Source organism: Neoarius graeffei, chromosome 11 (genome assembly GCF_027579695.1).
Source record: "Neoarius graeffei isolate fNeoGra1 chromosome 11, fNeoGra1.pri, whole genome shotgun sequence".
Classification (NCBI taxonomy): Eukaryota; Metazoa; Chordata; class Actinopteri; order Siluriformes; family Ariidae; genus Neoarius; species Neoarius graeffei.
In genome coordinates this window covers 42859296-42881190 of record NC_083579.1, presented here as the reverse complement: position 1 = coordinate 42881190, position 21895 = coordinate 42859296, and the positions used below count along the sequence as shown (strand labels likewise).

The 21895-nt window shown below is 44.2% G+C and overlaps 1 protein-coding gene across 1 annotated transcript in view; it reads right to left on the bottom strand.

Moving 5' to 3' along the window:
- LOC132893656 (ryanodine receptor 3) overlaps nt 1–21895 on the bottom strand; it is a 476331-nt gene that overhangs the window by 219310 nt on the left and 235126 nt on the right. The window contains exon 29 of the mRNA XM_060932802.1: nt 12947–13149. Within this exon, the coding sequence (XP_060788785.1) occupies nt 12947–13149 (203 nt within the window). The remainder of the gene's footprint in view (nt 1–12946; nt 13150–21895) is intronic.

Sequence of the window (21895 nt, the reverse complement as noted above, 5' to 3'; positions counted from 1 at the left end):
ACCAGTTCAAAAAAAGGTATAAGGAACAGATCTTTATGAGGTATAGGGAGGAGGAATTACAATAACATTCTATTGATAATATAAGTGTATATATATGGGTATGGGTACATTCGGATATATTATATAAAAAGTGAGTATTTGTGAAAAAGTGAGTATTTCTGTGTGTGTGTATATATATATATATATATATATATATATATATATATATATATATATATATATTAGTGCATAATTGTATATAATATATAAGCATAATATGCATAATTATGATATGGGCGTCTGTGTACGTATGGATGTGTATAGTTATAGGTATGTGTATATGTATGTACTGTATGTATTGTATGCGTGTATATATGCATAAGTATTTGTATATATATGATTTGATTTGGGCGATATTATACCATGTTGGTATGTCTTGGTATGTTGGTATGTTTTTTTTGTTGTTGTTGATTTTGCTTTCTTTTGTATATATAGTTTATTATGGTGGAAAGTGACGTTTGATTAGCACACTGTAAAAAATGTCCGTAGAATTAACAGTGAATTTATGTAAAATCATGACATAAAAAAACTGTAAATACAAAAACAATGAAGCAGTGCGTAATTTACATCAATATACTGTAAAACTCCTAACCAAATACAGCACGCCATAAGCAGACTTACTATAGGGCTTCATATCTGCCAAGAACTATAGAACTACGGAACAGCCTACCAACTGAGCTGAAAACCACGCCAATGTCCTTAGCAAAATTCAAAAAACTAATTTCTGAACACTATCACCAGAGATTATCATCTTATCAGCCACCTCAGTGACTCATTAATGAATTAGTCTAGTATTTTTCTCATCTCATTATCTGTAGCCGCTTTATCCTTCTACAGGGTCGCAGGCAAGCTGGAGCCTATCCCAGCTGACTATGGGCGAAAGGCGGGGTACACCCTGGACAAGTCGCCAGGTCATCACAGGGCTGACACATAGACACAGACAACCATTCACACTCACATTCACACCTACGGTCAATTTAGAGTCGCCAGTTAACCTAACCTGCATGTCTTTGGACTGTGGGGGAAACTGGAGCACCTGGAGGAAACCCACGCGGACACGGGGAGAACATGCAAACTCCACACAGAAAGGCCCTCGCCAGCCACGGGGCTCGAACCTGGACCTTCTTGCTGTGAGGCGACAGCGCTAACCACTACACCACCGTGCCTAGTATTTTTGATAAGATATTTAATGTTATAACTTTTAGACCATTCCACTTTTGCTATTTCAGATTTTTTTAACGCAAAACAGTTTTAACAAGTCTAATGTCCTTGGCAAAATTCAAAAAACTAATTTCTGAATACTATCACCAGATATTATCATCCTATCAGCCACCTCAGTTATTCATTATATAATGAATAAGTCCAGTATTCTTTGATAAAATATTTAATGTTATAACTTTTAGACCATTTCACGACTCTTGCTATTTCATATTGATTTTAACATAACGTAAAATAGTTCTAAGTATTTCCTGTATTTTTCAATGTTATTACAATAGGGGAAGGTTGTCAATTGGGACGTAAGTCCTGTATCCTCCTCCTGTCATGCTTTTATCATAAATAACCCTGTTTTTTTTTGTCTGTATATAACTATTTAGCTCACTTAATATATTATATATTATTGTACCTTAAGTTGTAAATAGTGACGAATAAATTAAACTAAACTAAACTAAGAGAGGTCAGAGGGAAATGGCCAGATTGGTTCGAGCTGCCAGGAAGGATACAGCAACTCATAGCAACCATGGTGAGCAGAAAAGCATCTCAGCATGCAACAGCAGAAGACTGCATTGGGTTCCACTGCTGCCAGCCAAGAACAGGAATCTTAGAATCTACAATAAGTTCCTATTAAAGTGGCCGGTGAGTGTATTTGTATCAGATTATACTCAGAGGTGTCAACAAGATATGACTTAGCAAGTATAAGCAAATCCATTCGTTCTATAATAGAGGACTCCTGTTATGGAGGCCGAGGTAAGGGGCTCAATCCAGCTTTCACTTCCCCAGCATCCATCCATCCATTATCTGTAGCTGCTTATCCTGTTCTACAGGGTCGCAGGCAAGCTATCCCAGCTGACTACGGGCGAAAGGCGGGGTACACCCTGGACAAGTCGCCAGGTCATCGTAGGGCTAACACACAGACACAGACAACCATTCACACTCACATTCACACCTACGGTCAATTTAGAGTCACCAGTTAACCTAACCTGCATGTCTTTGGACTGTGGGGGAAACCGGAGCACCCGGAGGAAACCCACGCAGACACGGGGAGAACATGCAAACTCCGCACAGAAAGGCCCTCGCCGGCAGCTGGGCTCGAACCCAGGACCTTCTTGCTGTGAGGCGACAGTGCTAACCACTACACCACCGTGCCGCCCATTTCCCCAGCATGTTCCAGTTTATTCTATGTGGAAAAAAAACCTGGAGGACTGTGCGTTCATTATAGAGGGTTGAACCAGATGACCAAGAATTTCCATTACCCCCCTGCCTTTGGTACTGCTATCTGTGAAACAGGAGTGTGGACCCAGAGGTGTTTTTTAACAAACTGTACTTGAAGAGTTTGTACAAACTTGTTCATGTCCCAGAAGGAGATGAGTGGAAGACTGTCCTCTCCATGGTCATGCAGCAGCAGTTTGAAAATCTGACAGTACTGCATGACCTTGCCAACACCTCGTTGTGTTCTGGTTATTTGTCAACGAGATGCTCTTTGACAGGTTCCACAGGTATGTAGATATTTGTAATTTCAAATGGTAACTGTTATCCGAAGCATGGAAAAATGATCAGATTAGTCCTAAAGGAGCAAATCAGTAGAGTAACAGGACGTTTTGTTAATCGCACTTTTGTTTTACATCCAATTCTTGTAAAATGCCAAATGATCTTTAAATCAGATTTATCTATTATTTGTTGAATTAACATAAACAATCGGCTATTAAAATATTTGCTTTTTTGCAGTCCTAATTTCAGTGGAGGGTATGTGTATATAAAAACACGTTTTTATGCTAGATCTTATCTGGTGTGAATTTAAACACTAGCTAAAAGAGAAGCTCAGCCGAAAAGAGGCTTCATAAAAGCTTTCAGTGTAAACTGGCCTTTCGAAGCGGAGTTGTTTGTTCTCATTAGAGATAAACGAAGTCTGTTATATTTAGTCAGCCTGCTGGTGAAGTGGCTGATTTTTGTTAAATCAGGGTGAAATAAATAGCAAACAGCCACAAAACCAGATTTTAAGCCATGGGACATAACTGTACCTGAAGTGCTCAAAGTTTTGTCTTAGCCCCCAGTCTGCAGTCGGAGGGCTGTCTGGGTGGAAACAAACACAATTCTGGACCAAAATGGATTTGAAAATCTCATTGCAGATTTTTGTACCACCCAAGTCAGGACTGCGTATTAATTTACGACCGAAAACCGCACAAACACAAAAATATTTGGCTTGAATCCAACCAAAAAGTAGCAACATGCCAGCATTAATCAGCTAATTATACTTGCATCAGTGTGAAAACACAGCCCTCTCGGTCTTTTGGACTCAAGTTTCAAGCGCGTCTGATTGATATTAAAGCTGCAAATGAATTCTACTGTAAATTAAGCCAAATTTAATCTATAAGACTAAAACGGTTAAGCGTTTTCCACCTTCTGTATGTTCATATATACCGGTGACATTTTAAAAACTGATAATTCAGTGTACCACTTTTGAAAATTGTGTTTTAGGCACACAGATCTTTTGAAAAGTGTCTGTTTTAGGTGCACAGATCTTTATTTACCAGATGTCATTTACCCAAACACCTTTAGAGAGTGCTGTGAATGGTAAAACCAAAACTTCGAGATGTTTATGAAGCTTGATGTAATTCAAAGTCAAGAGTTAGTGACTAAGCAGCTAGTATCTAGGACAAGAGACTCTGATATAGGTGTTTTTATTCTATCCACATTCACTGGATATGAGCAATTGCGTGCTCTGATTGGCTACTCTACTACTAGGCTATCAGCTCATATACCATGAGTAGAGAAAAACAAAATGGCGGAGTGCATCAAGTCAGATATATCACTTTGTTGTCAAGTATTTAAAAGAAACAGAAACAGCTAAAAGAATATAGGGGTCCCCCCCCCAATATCTCTTCTGGGCGGCACGGTGGTGTAGTGGTTAGCGCTGTCGCCTCACAGCAAGAAGGTCCGGGTTCGAGCCCTGTGGCCGGCGAGGGCCTTTCTGTGTGGAGTTTGCATGTTCTCCCCGTGTCTGCGTGGGTTTCCTCCGGGTGCTCCGGTTTCCCCCACAGTCCAAAGACATGCAGGTTAGGTTAACTGGTGACTCTAAATTGACCGTAGGTGTGAATGTGAGTGTGAATGGTTGTCTGTGTCTGTGTGTCAGCCCTGTGATGACCTGGTGACTTGTCCAGGGTGTACCCCGCCTTTCGCCCGTAGTCAGCTGGGATAAGCTCCAGCTTGCCTGCGACCCTGTAGAACAGGATAAAGCGGCTACAGATAATGAGATGAGATGAGATGAATATCTCTTCTTCAACACTCCAGCCCAGTCAGTGGCGGTAATGCACATTTAAGTTAGTTTGCCAACCAGCAAAAAATCCTAAAGAAGAAGAAGAAAATGGCGGAGCATGCTCCTGAACCAACCGAGGACGAAATAAAAACTACTCGAAAACAAAACCCCAAAAAATACAAAAAAAAAGCAACAAAATATGGAATGAAAGTATATCATGGGAAGAGCATATATTTTCTTTTTCTTTCAAGAATTATTATTATTGCATTTTTCACGAATTGCGGCTGTCATTTCGCCAGTTTGTTTACATTCTAAGCGGAAATTATTTTGTTGGACATTTTGTATGAAGTTTTCATTTACAGGGTTAGTCAAAATTATGTTAACACTACTGGATTATTTTTCTCCTGAATGTGTGGTACGCCGTGACCGTGAAATAATATGTGTCCGGGCTTTAAACGGTACTGTTGCTCGAACAGGTTGAGACCGTCCTGTAAAATCATCTTGCACATATGATGTATGTTTTGTGAATAAATGGTTTCTACCGTTTGAGGTGGGGTTTACATTAGACCGTATCAGCGGATCATCAGATTAACGTTTTTAAAACGATTAGTGTGCACACAGCAACGCCAATACATGATTCGCGTGCACATAGCAACGCCAATACACGGATACGCTCGGCTCCGCAGGCATCCTGCGCTCCAAATCACTCCGCCCTGAACAGCGAGTGCCCTCTGGAGGGTGCGCACTCCGGCCCTGCGCAGCTCACAGAGCGCGCGAGTATAGCGCACGAGCAGTGATTTGGGACTGAGCCGCTGTGTGTGTGATCTCAGTGCATGTCGGGCATGCGCGTCACTTACCACTTGCAAGTGGAAGGATGGCAAGCCTAAAGACAATCATAACTACACAATGGGCAGTATTTGCATCAGTATTTTCATATTTTTATACTCTTTAATGAAAGGTGATACAAGGCGGAAGTCCGCGCCGTTTTTCAGCAGTCGCATCACATGACCAACGCCAGCGAATCAGGAAGGTGGATGTCACAGTGACGTTGTCCAATGATGACGCCAGCTAGAGCTCAGCACAGCGTATCCGCGTATTCTCAATGTTTACACAGCACCGGACCAGACACGATCTGGATTGAATACGTGGACCCTGGCGGATTCCCGTTTCCCGGCGTTTCCAGGCATTTTAATGTAAACGGACAGTGCATCCGTGAAGAAAACGAGACAGATACGGTCTAATGTAAACTTGGCCTAAGTGTTAACATAATTTGGACTAACCCTGTATTGTATTTGCAAAAAAAAAATAAAAATGCTGTTTCTCAAAATCCAGTGAATGTGGGTATAATAAAACAGTTATTCCACTCAATCTTGTCGTACACGGTTTATAGCCGACTCGCCGCTACACTCCTCATCGGCTATCCTTGATTTCGTGGAATAACTGTTAAACAGATGTGGTGAAAAGTGCTCGCTAGTCAATAAAAACAGTGCTCGTAGACTGGTCATACACTACATTAAACTGTCATTTTTTCAACAGTATATGTGTTTTGCATTTGGATTGTAATAAATTAATCATGTTCTGATTTTCCAAAGTGCTCATCAGACAACATTTAGTGTTGATATTAGCCAAGACTCGACTATAACTGACTATTACCAGGTTTTGTATCTTTATTAACAGCTACAGTTAGGTCCATATATATTTGGACACTGACACAAATTTTGTTTTTTTACCTGTTTACTGAAACATATTCAAGTTATAGTTATATAATGGACATGGACAAAGTCCAGACTTTCAGCTTTCATTTGAGGGTATCCACATTAAAATTGGATGAAGGGTTTAGGAGTTTCAGCTCCTTAACATGTGCCACCCTGTTTTTAAAGGGACCAAAAGTAATTGGACAATTGACTCAAAGGCTATTTCATGGGCAGGTGTGGGAAATTCCTTCGTTATGTCATTCTCAATTAAGCAGATAAAAGGCCTGGAGTTGATTTGAGGTGTGGTGCTTGCATTTGGAAGATGTTGCTGTGAAGAAAACATGTGGTCAAAGGAGCTCTCCATGCAGGTGAAACAAGCCATCCTTAAGCTGCGAAAACAGAAAAAACCCATCCAAGAAATTGCTATAATATTAGGAGTGACAAAATCTACAGTTTGGTACATCCTGAGAAAGAAAGAAAGCACTGGTGAACTCATCAATGCAAAAAGACCTGGACACTCACAGAAGACAACAGTAGTGGATGATCGCAGAATAATTTCCATGGTGAAGAGAAACCCCTTCACAACAGCCAACCAAGTGAACAACACTCTCCAGGAGGTAGGCGTATCAATATCCAAATCTACCATAAAGAGAAGACTGCATGAAAGTAAATACAGAGGGTTCCCTGCACGGTGCAAGCCACTCATAAGCCTCAAGAATAAAAAGGCAAGACTGGACTTTGCTAAAAAACATCTAAAAAAGCCAGCACAGTTCTGGAAGAACATTCTTTGGACAGATGAAACCAAGATCAACCTCTACCAGAATGATGGAAAGAAAAAAGTATGGCGAAGGCGTGGTACAGCTCATGATCCAAAGCATACCACATCATCTGTAAAACACAGCGGAGGCAGTGTGATGGCTTGGGCATGCATGGCTAGTGTTTATTGATGTGACACAGGACAGAAGCAGCTGGATGAATTCTGAGGTATTCAGAGACATACTGTGTGCTCAAATCCAGGCAAACTGATTGGTCGGCATTTCATAATACAGATGGACAATGACCCAAAACATAAAGCCAAAGCAACCCAGGAGTTTATTAAAGCAAAGAAGTGGAATATTCTTGAATGGCCAAGTCAGTCACCTGATCTCAACCCAATTGAGCATGCATTTCACTTGTTAAAGACTAAACTTCACACAGAAAGGCCCACAAACAAACAGCAACTGAAAACCGCTGCAGTAAAGGCCTGGCAGAGCATTAAAAAGGAGGAAACACAGCGTCTGGTGATGTCCATGAGTTCAAGACTTCAGGCAATCATTGCCAACAAAGGGTTTTCAACCAAGTATTAGAAATGAACATTTTATTTACAATTATTTAATTTGTCCAATTACTTTTGAGCCCCTGAAATGAAGGGATTGTGTTTAAAAAATGCTTTAGTTCCTCACATTTTTATGCAATCATTTTGTTCAACCCACTGAATTAAAGCTGAAAGTCTAAACTTCAACTGCATCTGAATTGTTTTGTTCAAAATCCACTGTGGTAATGTACAGAACCAAAATTAGAAAAATGTTGCCTCTGTCCAAATATTTATGGACCTAACTGTAGCTAGTGGGATCACAGGACTGTAATAATTAACAGATGCAGATGGGAAAGTAACAGATGCTGTAAATGTTACTAGACTAACTTCTTGTGTCATATCTCCTTTATGATACACTCCCTTGAGATTACTTTTACTTGGAGTGTCTATAGCTTAGTTTGCTGTAGCATTGTGTCTTCCTGAATTCCTTTAGTTTAGTTTTGTGTTATCCTCTATTTACATTGATTTGTGTTTTCAATGTTTAACATTAACAATTAGAATCATTAACAATTTGTAATGTTCCCAAAGGGGCAGTGAAATATATATACAGTACCAGTCAAAAGTGTGGACACCGCGACTCACTCAGAGTTTTTTTCTGTATTTTGACTATTTCCTACAGTGGTGCTTGAAAGTTTGTGAACCCTTTCAAATTTTCTATATTTCTGCATAAATATGACCTAAAACATCATCAGATTTTCACACAAGTCCTAAAACTAGATAAAAAGAACCCAGTTAAACAAATGAGAAAAAAATATTATACTTGGTCATTTATTTATTGAGGAAAATGATCCAATATTACATATCTGTGAGTGGCAAAAGTATGTGAACCTTTGCTTTCAGTATCTGGTGTGACCCCCTTGTGCAGCAATAACTGCAACTAAACGTTTCCGGTAACTGTTGATCAGTCCTGCACACCGACTTGGAGGAATTTTAGCCCATTCCTCCGTACAGAACAGCTTCAACTCTGGGATGTTGGTGGGTTTCCTCACATGAACTGCTCGCTTCAGGTCCTTCCACAACATTTCGATTGGATTAAGGTCAGGACTTTGACTTGGCCATTCCAAAACATTAACTTTATTCTTCTTTAACCATTCTTTGGTAGAACGACTTGTGTGCTTAGGGTCGTTGTCTTGCTGCATGACCCACCTTCTCTTGAGATTCAGTTCATGGACAGATGTCCTGACATTTTCCTTTAGAATTCACTGCTATAATTCAGAATTCATTGTTCCAGCAATGATGGCAAGCCGTTCTGGCCCAGATGCAGCAAAACAGGCCCAAACCATGATACTACCACCACCATGTTTCACAGATGGGATAAGGTTCTTATGCTGGAATGTAGCGTTTTCCTTTCTCCAAACATAATGCTTCTCATTTAAACCAAAAAGTTCTATTTTGGTCTCATCCGTCCACAACACATTTTTCTAATAGCATTCTGGCTTGTCCACGTGATCTTTAGCAAACTGCAGGCGAGCAGCAATGTTCTTTTTGGAGAGCAGTAGCTTTCTCCTTGCAATCCTGCCATGCACACCATTGTTGTTCAGTGTTTCAGTTTCAGTTCTTTATTTTTGCACAATTAAAATTACATAAAAAATAAAGAAAACAATAAAGTGCAGGGAGAGGTAAAAAACCCAAATGGGCTTATTTAAAAGCCTCCACCTATAGTTAAAATTTCATAATTATAAAGAATAGAAAATTAACATACAAAGAATATTATAACTAAATAAAATAATAAACTAATAATAAAAACATATGTATAACATCAACAGCAAGTTATAATGACAAACAAAAATAGCTAAAAATAAATAAAATAAATAAATAAAAACATGAACAATGAAATAAAAATATGTTATCATGTATGAATTAGTTCTCCTGATGGTGGACTCATGAACATTAACATTAGCCAATGTGAGAGAGGCCTTCAGTTGCTTGGAAGTTACCCTGGGGTCCTTTGTGACCTCGCCAACTATTACACGCCTTGCTCTTGGAGTGATCCTTGTTGGTCAACCACTCCTGGGGAGGGTAACAATGGTCTTGAATTTCCTCCATTTGTACACAGTCTGTCTGACTGTGGATTGGTGGAGTCCAAACTCTTTAGTGATGGTTTTGTAACCTTTTCCAGCCTGATGAGCATCAACAACGCTTTTTCTGAGGTCCTCAGAAATCTCCTTTGTTCGTGCCATGATGCACTTCCACAAACATGTGTTGTGAAGATCAGACTTTGATAGATCCCTGTTCTTTAAATAAAACAGGGTGCCCACTCACACCTGATTGTCATCCCATTGATTGAAAACACCTGACTCGAATTTCACCTTCAAATTAACTGCTAATCCTAGAGGTCCACATACTTTTGCCACTCACAGATTAGATTAGATTAGATTAGATTAGATTAGATTAGATTAGATTAGATTAGATTAGATTCGAAAAAACTTTATTGATCCCTTTGGGAGGGTTCCCTCAGGGAAATTAAAATTCCAGCAGCATCATTACAAGATAAACAGAGAATAGAAAATAGAGAAAACTTCTAGATAAATTAAGTATTTACACAAATATAAAAAAATAAGATATGAAGAAAAAAAAAAGGCCAGCAGGAGAGGTATTGCACATTATATTACACATTGTCCAGTATTGCTTTTAGTCAGGCTAAGCTACTACTCTTTCCTGTCCTCTGTCCTCCTGTTGCCCCTCCTCCCCCCCAGAGAGGAGTTGTACAGTCTGATGGCATGAGGGACAAAGGAGTTTTTAAGTCTGTTCGTCCTGCACTTGGGAAGGAGCATTCTGTCACTGAACAGGCTCCTCTGGTTGCTGATGACGGTGTGCAGAGGGTGACTAGCATCGTCCATGACTGATATGTAATATTGGATCATTTTCCTCAATAAATAAATGACCAAGTATAATATTTTTGTCTCATTTGTTTAACTGGGTTCTCTTTATCTACTTTTAGGACTTGTGTGAAAATCTGATGATGTTTTAGGTCAGATTTAGGCATAATTATCGAAAATTCTAAAGGGTTCACAAACTTTCAAGCACCACTGTACATTGTAGAACAATACTGAAGACATTAAAACTATGAAATAACATATGGAACATATGGAATTATGTGGTACACAAAAAAGGCTTAAAAAAATAAAATATGTTTGATATTTTAGATTCTTCAGCGTAGCCAGCGTTTACCTTGATGACGTTTTGCACACTACTGGCATTCTCTTAACCAGCTTCATAAGGTCATCACCTGGAATGCTTTTCAGTTAACAGGTGCCTCGTCAAAAGTTAATTAGTGCAATTTCTTGCCTTCTTAATGCATTTGAGATCAAACAGTGAATAGTAAATAATAAAACTACAGTAAATAGCCCTATTCAACACCACAACTGTAGTCATCCATATTATGTCAAGAACCGCTCGACTAAGTAAAGAGAAACGACATCAATCATTACTTTAAGATATGAAGTGACTTTTAAGTACAACCCCGATTCCAAAAAAGTTGGGACAAAGTACAAATTGTAAATAAAAACGGAATGCAATAATTTACAAATCTCAAAAACTGATATTGTATTCACAATAGAACATAGACAACATATCAAACGTCGAAAGTGAGACATTTTGAAACGTCATGCCAAATATTGGCTCATTTGAAATTTCATGACAGCAACACATCTCAAAAAAGTTGGGACAGGGGCAATAAGAGGCTGGAAAAGTTAAAGGTACAAAAAAGGAACAGCTGGAGGACCAAATTGCAACTCATTAGGTCAATTGGCAATAGGTCATTAACATGACTGGGTATAAAAAGAGCATCTTGGAGTGGCAGCGGCTCTCAGAAGTAAAGATGGGAAGAGGATCACCAATCCCCCTAATTCTGCACCGACAAATAGTGGAGCAATATCAGAAAGGAGTTTGACAGTGTAAAATTGCAAAGAGTTTGAACATATCATCATCTACAGTGCATAATATCATCAAAAGATTCAGAGAATCTGGAAGAATCTCTGTGCGTAAGGGTCAAGGCCGGAAAACCATACTGGGTGCCCATGATCTTCAGGCCCTTACACAGCACTGCATCACATACAGGCATGCTTCTGTATTGGAAATCACAAAATGGGCTCAGGAATATTTCCAGAGAACATTATCTGTGAACACAATTCACTGTGCCATCTATAGTTCAAAGAAGAAGCTGTATCTAAACATGATCGAGAAGCGCAGACGTCTTCTCTGGCCAAGGCTCATTTAAAATGGACTGTGGCAAAGTGGAAAACTGTTCTGTGGTCAGACGAATCAAAATTTGAAGTTCTTTATGGAAATCAGGGACGCCGTGTCATTCGGACTAAAGAGGAGAAGGACGACCCAAGTTGTTATCAGCGCTCAGTTCAGAAGCCTGCATCTCTGATGGTATGGGGTTGCATTAGTGCGTGTGGCATGGGCAGCTTACACATCTGGAAAGACACCATCAATGCTGAAAGGTATATCCAGGTTCTAGAGCAACATATGCTCCCATCCAGACGACGTCTCTTTCAGGGAAGACCTTGCATTTTCCAACATGACAATGCCAAACCACATACTGCATCAATTACAGCATCATGGCTGCGTAGAAGAAGGGTCCGGGTACTGAACTGGCCAGTCTGCAGTCCAGATCTTTCACCCATAGAAAACATTTGGCGCATCATAAAACGGAAGATACGACAAAAAAGACCTAAGACAGTTGAGCAACTAGAATCCTACATTAGACAAGAATGGGTTAACATTCCTCTCCCTAAACTTGAGCAACTTGTCTCCTCAGTCCCCAGACGTTTACAGACTGTTGTAAAGAGAAAAGGGGATGTCTCACAGTGGTAAACATGGCCTTGTCCCAACTTTTTTGAGATGTGTTGTTGTCATGAAATTTAAAATCACCTAATTTTTCTCTTTAAATGATACATTTTCTCAGTTTAAACATTTGATATGTCATCTATGTTCTATTCTGAATAAAATATGGAATTTTGAAATTTCCACATCATTGCATTCCATTTTTATTTACAATTTGTACTTTGTCCCAACTTTTTTGGAATCAGGGTTGTAATAAAAATAAAGAAAAACAACTGAATTAGAGCTGTGTCCAAATGTTTTACTGGTACTATACAAAATATGCTCTTTTTAATTACAGTACTATTACAAAAATCATTGTTAACAAAAATTCCTAATTGATTCCCTTTAACCTTTCAGGTACTGTAGCTCCAGTACTAGAGTGTGAGTGTAATGTATAGATTTTCCCTTTATATAAGACATGAGGTAATCAGTCAGTCATCAATTAACGAATGAATGGTTTGTATTAACACTAATCTGCGTTTAGCAGAAGTCAGACACCCATATGCCAAATCCTGGACTGTGTCTATAGTAAGAAATGGACAGACATCAAAAACTCACTTTATATCCATCAAAGACGTAGGCCTGATCATCTGTTCCCAGTTCCACATCAGGCCGCACACCTGGCCGAGCCCAACCGACCCTCATATCTCCTCCAGTCACGACCTCAAACTCAAAGTACCACTTCCCTGTTTTCACTGCATACGTCCTCTCCAAACGGAAAAAGCGAATCTTATCGATGCTTAGTCTCTCCACCACATGACCTGTAAGCAGAAAGAGAAATGAGGAAACCCTGAAATGTCATTTGGCACAAATAAAACACTCTTCGCTCTCATAGTATTGAGGTATGAATAAGTGTTTAGCTCAGCTGCTTGCGAGCAATGTAGTTAGTTTAGTTACCGTTCGCCATGTCCTAGATCACCTGACTGCCTGTCTTTTTGAACAGAGCTATTTTTTTTTTTAAATATACAATTTGAATACAACAATTCAGTCATGTACAGATTTTCAATGCTGGTCCACGGGCATTTTTTTTTACTTAATTATCATTGCATATTCCATTTGGCGCATCTTCACTCATTTGAAGTGAAGATTTTTTTTGTGTGTGTGTTTGTGTAGTTTGATGTTCGTTTTTGTTTGAGTGTTTTTGTCCGCTGGTGATGGTGTAGCTCCAGACCCAGTTTTGGGCGTCGGTTCGCTCCAGGCCTTGGTTTGCTGTGGGTGATGCCTGTGCTCCTAGCTATGGACTGCAGTAAGCTCGTTGCTCATTTTAACATCGTGGTTGTCCAGCGCTCTGTGCTTTAGTGCTTGGCGTGGTGTTCCGAGCGATGTTGCTCAGTGGTGTCGCGGCAGCTGTGGAGGCGGTTTGGGATGTACCGGCGCTCTGCATGGCGGAGCTTCTGTGCTCGTTTTGTGGATCCATGGCGTGGTGTTCTGAGTGATGTTGCCCGGCAGCGTTGCGGCAGCTGTGCTGGAGGTGTGGGACTTGTTTTCATGTGCCTTTTGGTGGGACTGTGGCTGCTACACCACTGGAATGACATCCTGACCTCTATTTGGTGGACTTTTTTTATTTTTTTGTTCTCTATAATTGTAAAGCGACCTTGGGTTTTGAGAAAGGCGCTATATAAATTGAACTTATTATTATTATTATGGGCAGCACGGTGGTGTAGTGGTTAGCGCTGTCGCCTCACAGCAAGAAGGTCCGGGTTCGAGCCCCGTGGCCGACGAGGGCCTTTCTGTGCAGAGTTTGCATGTTCTCCCCGTGTCCGCGTGGGTTTCCTCCGGGTGCTCTGGTTTCCCCCACAGTCCAAAGACATGCAGGTTAGGTTAACTGGTGACTCTAAATTGACCGTAGGTGTGAATGGTTGTCTGTGTCTGTGTCAGCCCTGTGATGACCTGGCGACTTGTCCAGGGTGTACCCCGCCTTTCGCCCGTAGTCAGCTGGGATAGGCTCCAGCTTGCCTGCAACCCTGTAGAACAGGATAAAGCGGCTAGAGATAATGAGATTATTATTATTATTTGATCAAGCTTATGTTACGAATTTGACTGCTTTTTTTTTTTTTTTTTCTGGAGTCTTAGAGCTGGCTGAGAAGGATTCCAGTACAGTTTGCTCATTAATAGTAAAATTCACATTGACTGTCAGAATATACCCAATTTCTCTCCAATTACGTCAAAATAATACTAGCTAAGAATCTAGCCTCTTTGAGCAACAAGAGCCTATCCTGGGAACATTGAGTGAGATGTTACACCCTTGATAGGACAACAGTGTGTTTCCTCCTTCGTAGATGAAGATGAGCATGACTTCATAGATTGTGAGTCCACAGACGGCTGATAAGGCCAATCCGGACATGACGGTACATCACAGGGCACAATGTAGATGTTACAGGTGATTTTTGAAATCACTGAGGTGATTCTAGATTTACCAAGGTGAATTAGGTCGGCATTCTTGAAAGGGATTTTTTTGGAAGGGGACTCGTTAAAAAAAAAAAAAGGGGGGGCTTGGATTTTTAGGGGGTTCGTAAAAGAATAAGAACACTTCAACAGCCGCTCTCTATTCACCTTTCCTCCCCACCCCACCCTCTTTATATCTTTCATCCTCTTATACCTCTCGACCCAGAATTACAGTTATACCCTTGACTTCCAAGTGACGTCAAAGGAAAATAAAAACCCAGATGTCGGCCATGTTGGTGGATATACGAATGCGGGGTCAAGCGACATTCCATACAAAACATAGTCACGCGTGCGCAACTCTCTTTGTTTTTCCGCTGCTTTAAGCGTTCTTGTAGCTATGCCATATCTTTGTGCTGTATATGGTCGTGGTCACAACAGTACTCGTGACCGTGGCACGTTCCGATTTCTTAGAATTTCGTCCGTGATTCGGAAAGAGGGCGAGGAAACTCTGAGGCTTAGTACAGAGAGGAGACAAGGGGATCAGGACACTTTTTCCAATGCCATTTCATCCAAAGGTTAAGACATTTCGTCCAAAGCCTTTTTCATAAAATTATTTAATATTTCAGGTATTCCAGTGTTTGCGAACTAAGCCCCTGAGAGAGCTCTGCTCCAGGCCTAAAGATTTAATATGATCCAGCCGACTTAAAAAATTAATAACTTGGCCAGGGGAGCGCATAGCAAAGCCAAATTTTACAGGCACCTCCCTCTCAACCTCCCCCTTTGAAACAGCATGGTTTCGGGTCCGGGATTCGCAAACGAAGCCCCCATGAGAGCGCTGCTCCATACCTGAAGATTTAATATGATCCAGCTGGAAACACAGACATGTAAGCGAGCAGCCTGCAATGACGAGGGACTGAACTCATTCCAGGGTCAGCAAGTGTCATGGAAGGATGTGGTTACCCCCCTTAGTACGCTCTTTAGTGTCGAAGCGCACGTACTATGGCACACATTTGCTTTACAAAAATGCATTTTGCTTCGGTTAAATTCAATTGAGAACTCCTCCTTTTTTTTCTTTTTCGAACAAATACCTGAAATATAAAATAATTGATAGTGCATATAAAAAAGGCTTTGGACAAAATGTCTTAACTATTGGACAAAAAGGCAGAGGACGAAATGACCTGTGTTTGTACTCGATGGTCGGTAGAAGCGTCTTCTCATCAGAAAAGTCTGACTTTTTTAAATAATATGGGTCAAAACCACACACATCTTCTCTTTGTATCAAATCTTCGCTTGATCATGGCAATCCTGAGAAAATTCAGCATTGTTTACAGACACGCTTTCAGCAATTGTTATCCTAGTTGCTTTGTATATCCACCATCACGGTAGACACTCATGATGTCGCACAGTTTGATCACATGGTTGCAACTCATCTATATCTGTCTTGCAGATTGAATTTGCTAATGAAGCCATTATTTTTCACATATATATTACAGCACAGTGAAATCCGTTTCTTCGCATATCCCAGATTGTTAGGAAGTTAGGGTCGGAGCACAGCGTTGCCATGATACAGTGGCCCTGAAACAGAGAGGGTTAAGGGCCACGCTCAAGGGCCCAGCAGTGGCAGTTTGGCAGTGCTGGGGGGGCTTGAACTCCTAACCTTCAGTGATGGGTTTCTCAAAAGCCTCTTGACGCTAAGAGCATCTTAACTAGAAGAGAGAGTGTTCATTGTGCTGCTCGCTCTACCATTTAACTTGCTGGGAAACTTGGTACAGTAACCCAAAGCCTTAACCACTGAGCCACCACTACCCCCAGTATTAATATAATTAATTAATATCGATATTAATAAACCAAAATTATTCCTGGTCATGGAAAACAAATAGCTGAATTAGTAACACATTCATTTATCAATACCCTACGCTACACTGTAAAAAATGTAACTTGCAAAATTGTTGCGTGAAAAAAGGATTCTAAGTTGAATGAACAAATTTCCCTTCTAATTGTTCAAGTAACTAAAAAAAAATAGTTGAGACGCCTTGATGCTGGCCCAGCAGGAAGATCGCCAGGCGTTCCGGCACCGGCTCACGTCAGCAGGGCCGCCGGCCGCCGCTGCCGCCACCCTCACGAAGATGGGACCACAGGACGATCCAGAAGCGTTCCTCGCTCTCTTTGAGCAAACAGCCGAGGCGTGGGGGTGGCCGCTGGAGCAGCGCGCGGCGCGCCTCCTCCCGCTCCTATCTGGCGAGGCGCAGCTCGCAGCGCAGCAGCTCCCTGCAGACAGCCGGCTGGTTTATGCAGACCTGAGCAAAGCCATTCTGCAGCAGCTCAGCCGCTCCCCGGAGCAACACCGTCAGCGCTTCCGGATGCTGACACTGGAGGGGGTCGGCCGGCCGTTTGCATTCGGCCAGCAACTCCGGGATGCCTGCCGGCGGTGGCTGAGGGCGGAAGACCGCGACGCCAAGGAGATCATCGATCTGGTGGCACTGGAGCAGTTTATCTCTCAACTTCCGGAAGGAACGGCGGAATGGGTCCAGTGTCACCGCCCGGCGTCGCTGGAATGAGCCATCAAGCTGGCGGAGGACCATCTGGAGGCGGCTCTGACGGCAGGCAGACGAGGCGCCTCCCCTCGCTTCTCTTCCCCCTCTCTCTCTCCCTCTCTCTCTCCTGTCTCTGGTCCCCCTCCCCACCCCGTTCCCCTGCCACGAAGGCGGCAGCTGGCCCCTCCCCAGCCGGCCCGTCGCACCCGTGGTGTCCTCCCTCTTCTGTGTCTGTGTTGTCTCCCCCTCAGGTGAGTGACACCCATAACACCAGTGCAGAGGGAAAGCCTGGCCCGGTGTGCTGGTGCGGCGGGGAATTGGAGCATCTCCCGAATCAGAGCCCCGCAAGGGAGGTGGGGGCTGTCATCCGGATCCCCGACGTGCCAGAAACCGTCCCCGATCGGGCCGGAGCGTATCGTGTACCGGTGAGTATTCAAGGGGGTACATATCACGCTTTGGTGGATTCCGGTTGTAATCAGACCTCAATTCACCAACGCCTGGTGCAAGGTGAGGCATTGGGGGGAGCACAAGCGGTGAAGGTGTTGTGTGTGCACGGGGATGTTCACCATTACCCTCTAGTGTCTGTCCACATTCTATTCCGGGGCCAAACGCATAAGATGAAGGCGGCGGTTAATCCTCGTCTTACCCACTCGTTGATCTTGGGTACTGATTGGCTGGGATTTAAAGAATTAATGGAGAATTTAACATGCAGTGGGTCCTGCCCTAGTAGGTCACGGGAAGATCCTGGTGTGGCATTGGCTGGAGAAGCTGTCGCAGAGCCGTCCGCGTCAACACCACGACAGAGTGAGGAGCAGCCCGCTCCTCCTCCCTCTCTCGGGGATTCTCTTGGGGATTTCCCATTAGAGCAGTCGCGAGACGAGACTCTGCGGCATGCGTTTGACCAAGTGAGAGTAATCGATGGTCAAACTCTTCAGCCAAGCGTGGCACCAACCTTCCCCTATTTTGCCATTATTAAAGATAGATTGTACCGAGTGACGCAGGACACTCAAACCAAGGAACGAGTAACCCAGTTGTTAATCCCAAAGAGCCGTAGGGAACTCATATTCCATGTGGCTCACTTTAATTCCATGGTGGGACACTTGGGGCAAGACAAAACACTAGCCCGAATAATGGCCCGGTTCTATTGGCCTGGGATTCGCGGGGATGTCCGTCAGTGGTGTGCGGCGTGCCGTGAATGCCAATTGTGACCCCTCACCGAATCCAGGGACACATGTCGGCCAAAACGAATCCGAGATAATCGCAAAAGAAGCATTTTTTTTCGAAATTTGTGATTTTTGTTGTTTTCCATCATGTGCAAGTTGAGATCTTGAAGAATGCAATCAGTATTTCAGATAATAGATTGTTTTGTTGGAAAAGCATACATTTTTTGTTGCAAATTGTCTCGTTTTTGTCAGGACTGTAGCCTGCTGGGGGGTGTGGGTAAATTACCATATGGGCCATTCACATGATGATTTAAGTCTTTTGTTTTTTTTCGCGAATCAGCTGTATGATACGAGCTGAGTGCATGGCTACTTAGCTGCATACAGGCATGTAATTTCACTATGGAATGAGTTACTAAATAGAGCGCAGAGGAGCTGAAACACCGCGAAGCAAACAGACACACGGTATTTACATCGGAGATAACCATTTCTAGCAAAAAAAACCGCAACCTTGTTTTCCAGATTGAATGGAATACTTGAATGATCGGATGATACACGGACCGTTCTAGGATTACATTCCATCAGAGGCATTGGTGTGTGCAAGGCGCCGTTTCTCTTTTGATGGGGTAAGTTTATTAATCTAAGGCTGTGTGGTTATTTTTGCATGTAACGGAGAGTGTTGTGGTTTGGTTAAGCCTAGGTCACAACCGGACGTACGATTTTTTGGCCGTGTGATTTTTGGCGTTTCCCAAATCGCTGCGGTTTTTTTTTTGTTCACGGAGAAAGACACGCGTTGGCCGTAAGTTTGTCTTGCAACCTGAAAAAAACGTAAGCGCCCGTAGAGTTTGTTTGACATGACAAAGAACGTCTGCGGCCAGTCTGCGGCTCGAAAATCAGCACGTCACACGCGCGCTCTCGTGCGTTTCATGCGCGCTCTCCGTGCGTTTCTTGCGTTTTTTGCATGTAGACCGGCCATAGGAGCACGGTACGGCCGGTTGTGACCGAGGCTTTACATGAAACTAGTGTTGTGTTAGTTGTGTCATCATCGTGCTAGCTTTCTTTCTTACGGTGTGAGTAATTTTTCAACCACAAAGCGTTAAAGTATTGTGGCAGCGGGGGCGTGGTCAAGCGCCGGTCTGTGACAGGAGGGCGGAGTCAGGGAAGGTAAGTGGCAGAATCACGTCACCTGAGAGCAATTAACCTGTTTGTGTGTCTTCCCAGTGACTGCGCCCTATATCAGGAGGGAGAGCGAGAGCAGAGGAGGCGCAACCCTGAACCAGACGCCAGTTGTGTGTGTGTCTCTGTGAAAAGTATTGTTAGACTGAAAAGTGTGGCAATAAAGCCAGTTTATAAAACCTGATCTCTGTCCTGCCGTCCTCTGTGCTCCACCCACACGTAGGGTCGCTTACAGTGGTGCCGAAACCCGGGACAGTGGAGCACCAAACCCGCAGCCCCATGGAATCCTCCCCGTTCGCTGATCTGGTCCACGCCCTCGCCACGGCTCAGCAAAGCCAGCACCAGGCACTCGTCACGCTCCGAAAGGAGCAGGAGCAGCGCTTCGAAGCCCTGGTGCTGGCCCAGCAGGAAGATCGCGAGGCGTTCCGGCATCTCCTCGCGTCGGCGGGGTCCACCAGCGCTCCGGCCGCGGGCCCGTCTCCCCTCATTGTCACCAAGATGGGCCCGCAGGACGACCTCGAGGCGTTCATCACGTTGTTTGAAGAGGTCGCCGAAGCCTCGGGGTGGCCGATGGAGCAGCGCGCGGCGCGCCTCCTCCCCCTGCTCACGGGAGAGGCACAGCTGGCCGCGCTACAGCTCCCCGCCGACCGCCGGCTGGCCTACGCGGACCTTCGCCGGGCCGTCCTCCAGCGCGTGGGGCGCACACCGGAGCAACAGCGCCAGCGCTTCCGCGCGCTGCGACTGGAGGAAGTCGGCCGGCCGTTCGCGTTCGGCCAGCAGCTCCGGGACGCCTGCTGGCGGTGGCTGAGGGCCAACGATCGCGACGCCGAGGGAATCGTCGACCAGGTGGTACTGGAACAGTTCATCGCCCGCTTACCAGCCGGAACCGCGGAGTGGGTCCAGTGCCACCGCCCGGCGTCGCTGGATCAGGCAGTCGAGCTGGCGGAGGATCATCTGGCGGCTGTCCCGGCGGCAGGACAGCAGATGGCATCTTCTCTTCTCTTCTCTCCTCTTCTCTCTCTCTCTCTCCCCCTCCTCCTGTGTCCTGTCCTCGCCCCATTCCCCCTCCGCGGAGGCGGGGGCCGGCACCCCCCCAGCCGGCCCGCCGCACCCGCGGTGCCCTCCCGTTTCTCCCTTCTGTGTCTGTCTCTCCCCCACCTCAGGTGAGTGAGCCCCAGATCACCGGTGCAGAGGGAAAGCCCGGGCCGGTTTGCTGGCGCTGCGGGGAGCCGGGCCACCTTCAACAGCAGTGCACGGTAATGGAAGTGGGCGCGGTGGTTCGGATCCCCGACGCGCCAGAGGCCGCCCTCGATCGGGCCGGAGCGTATCGCATACTGGTGAGTATCCAAGGGGCTACATATCAGGCGTTGGTGGATTCTGGTTGTAATCAGACCTCAATTCGCCAAAGCCTGGTTCAAAACGAGGCATTGGGGGGAGCACAAGGGGTGAAGGTGTTATGTGTGCACGGGGATGTTCACAGCTACCCTTTGGTGTCGGTCCACATTATTTTCAGAGGGGAAAAATTTATTGTGAAGGCGGCGGTTAATCCTCGCCTTACCCACTCTCTAATTTTGGGGACTGATTGGCCGGGATTTCGGGGTTTAATGACACGCCTAGTTGAGAGTGGGTCCTGCCATTTGACAGGGGGAGGTCCCGGTGTCGCTTTGGCGGGAGCAGCTGTCACAGAGCCGTCTACGTCATCTCCGCGTCAGAGTGAGGAGCCGCCAGCTCCTCCTCTCTCTCTTGGGGAATCCCTCGCGGATTTCCCATTAGAGCAGTCGCGAGACGAGACTCTGCGGCATGCGTTTGACCAAGTGAGAGTAATCGATGGTCAAACGTTCCCGCCGAACGCCACCCCGTCCTTCCCCTACTTCGCGATTATGAAGGATAGATTATACCGAGTGACGCAGGACACTCAAACTAAAGAGCGAGTCACGCAGCTTTTAATTCCGAAGAGCCGCCGGGAATTGGTATTCCAGGCGGCTCACTTTAATCCCATGGCCGGACACTTGGGGCAGGATAAAACACTAGCCCGAATAATGGCCCGTTTCTATTGGCCGGGGATTCGCGGCGATGTCCGTAGGTGGTGTACGGCATGCCGCGAATGCCAGTTAGTAAACCCAGCGGCCATTCCAAAAGCGCCTTTGCGCCCTCTACCGTTAATCGAGACCCCGTTTGAGAGAATTGGGATGGATCTCGTCGGGCCATTAGATCGGTCAGCACGAGGGTACCGCTTTATATTAGTTCTGGTG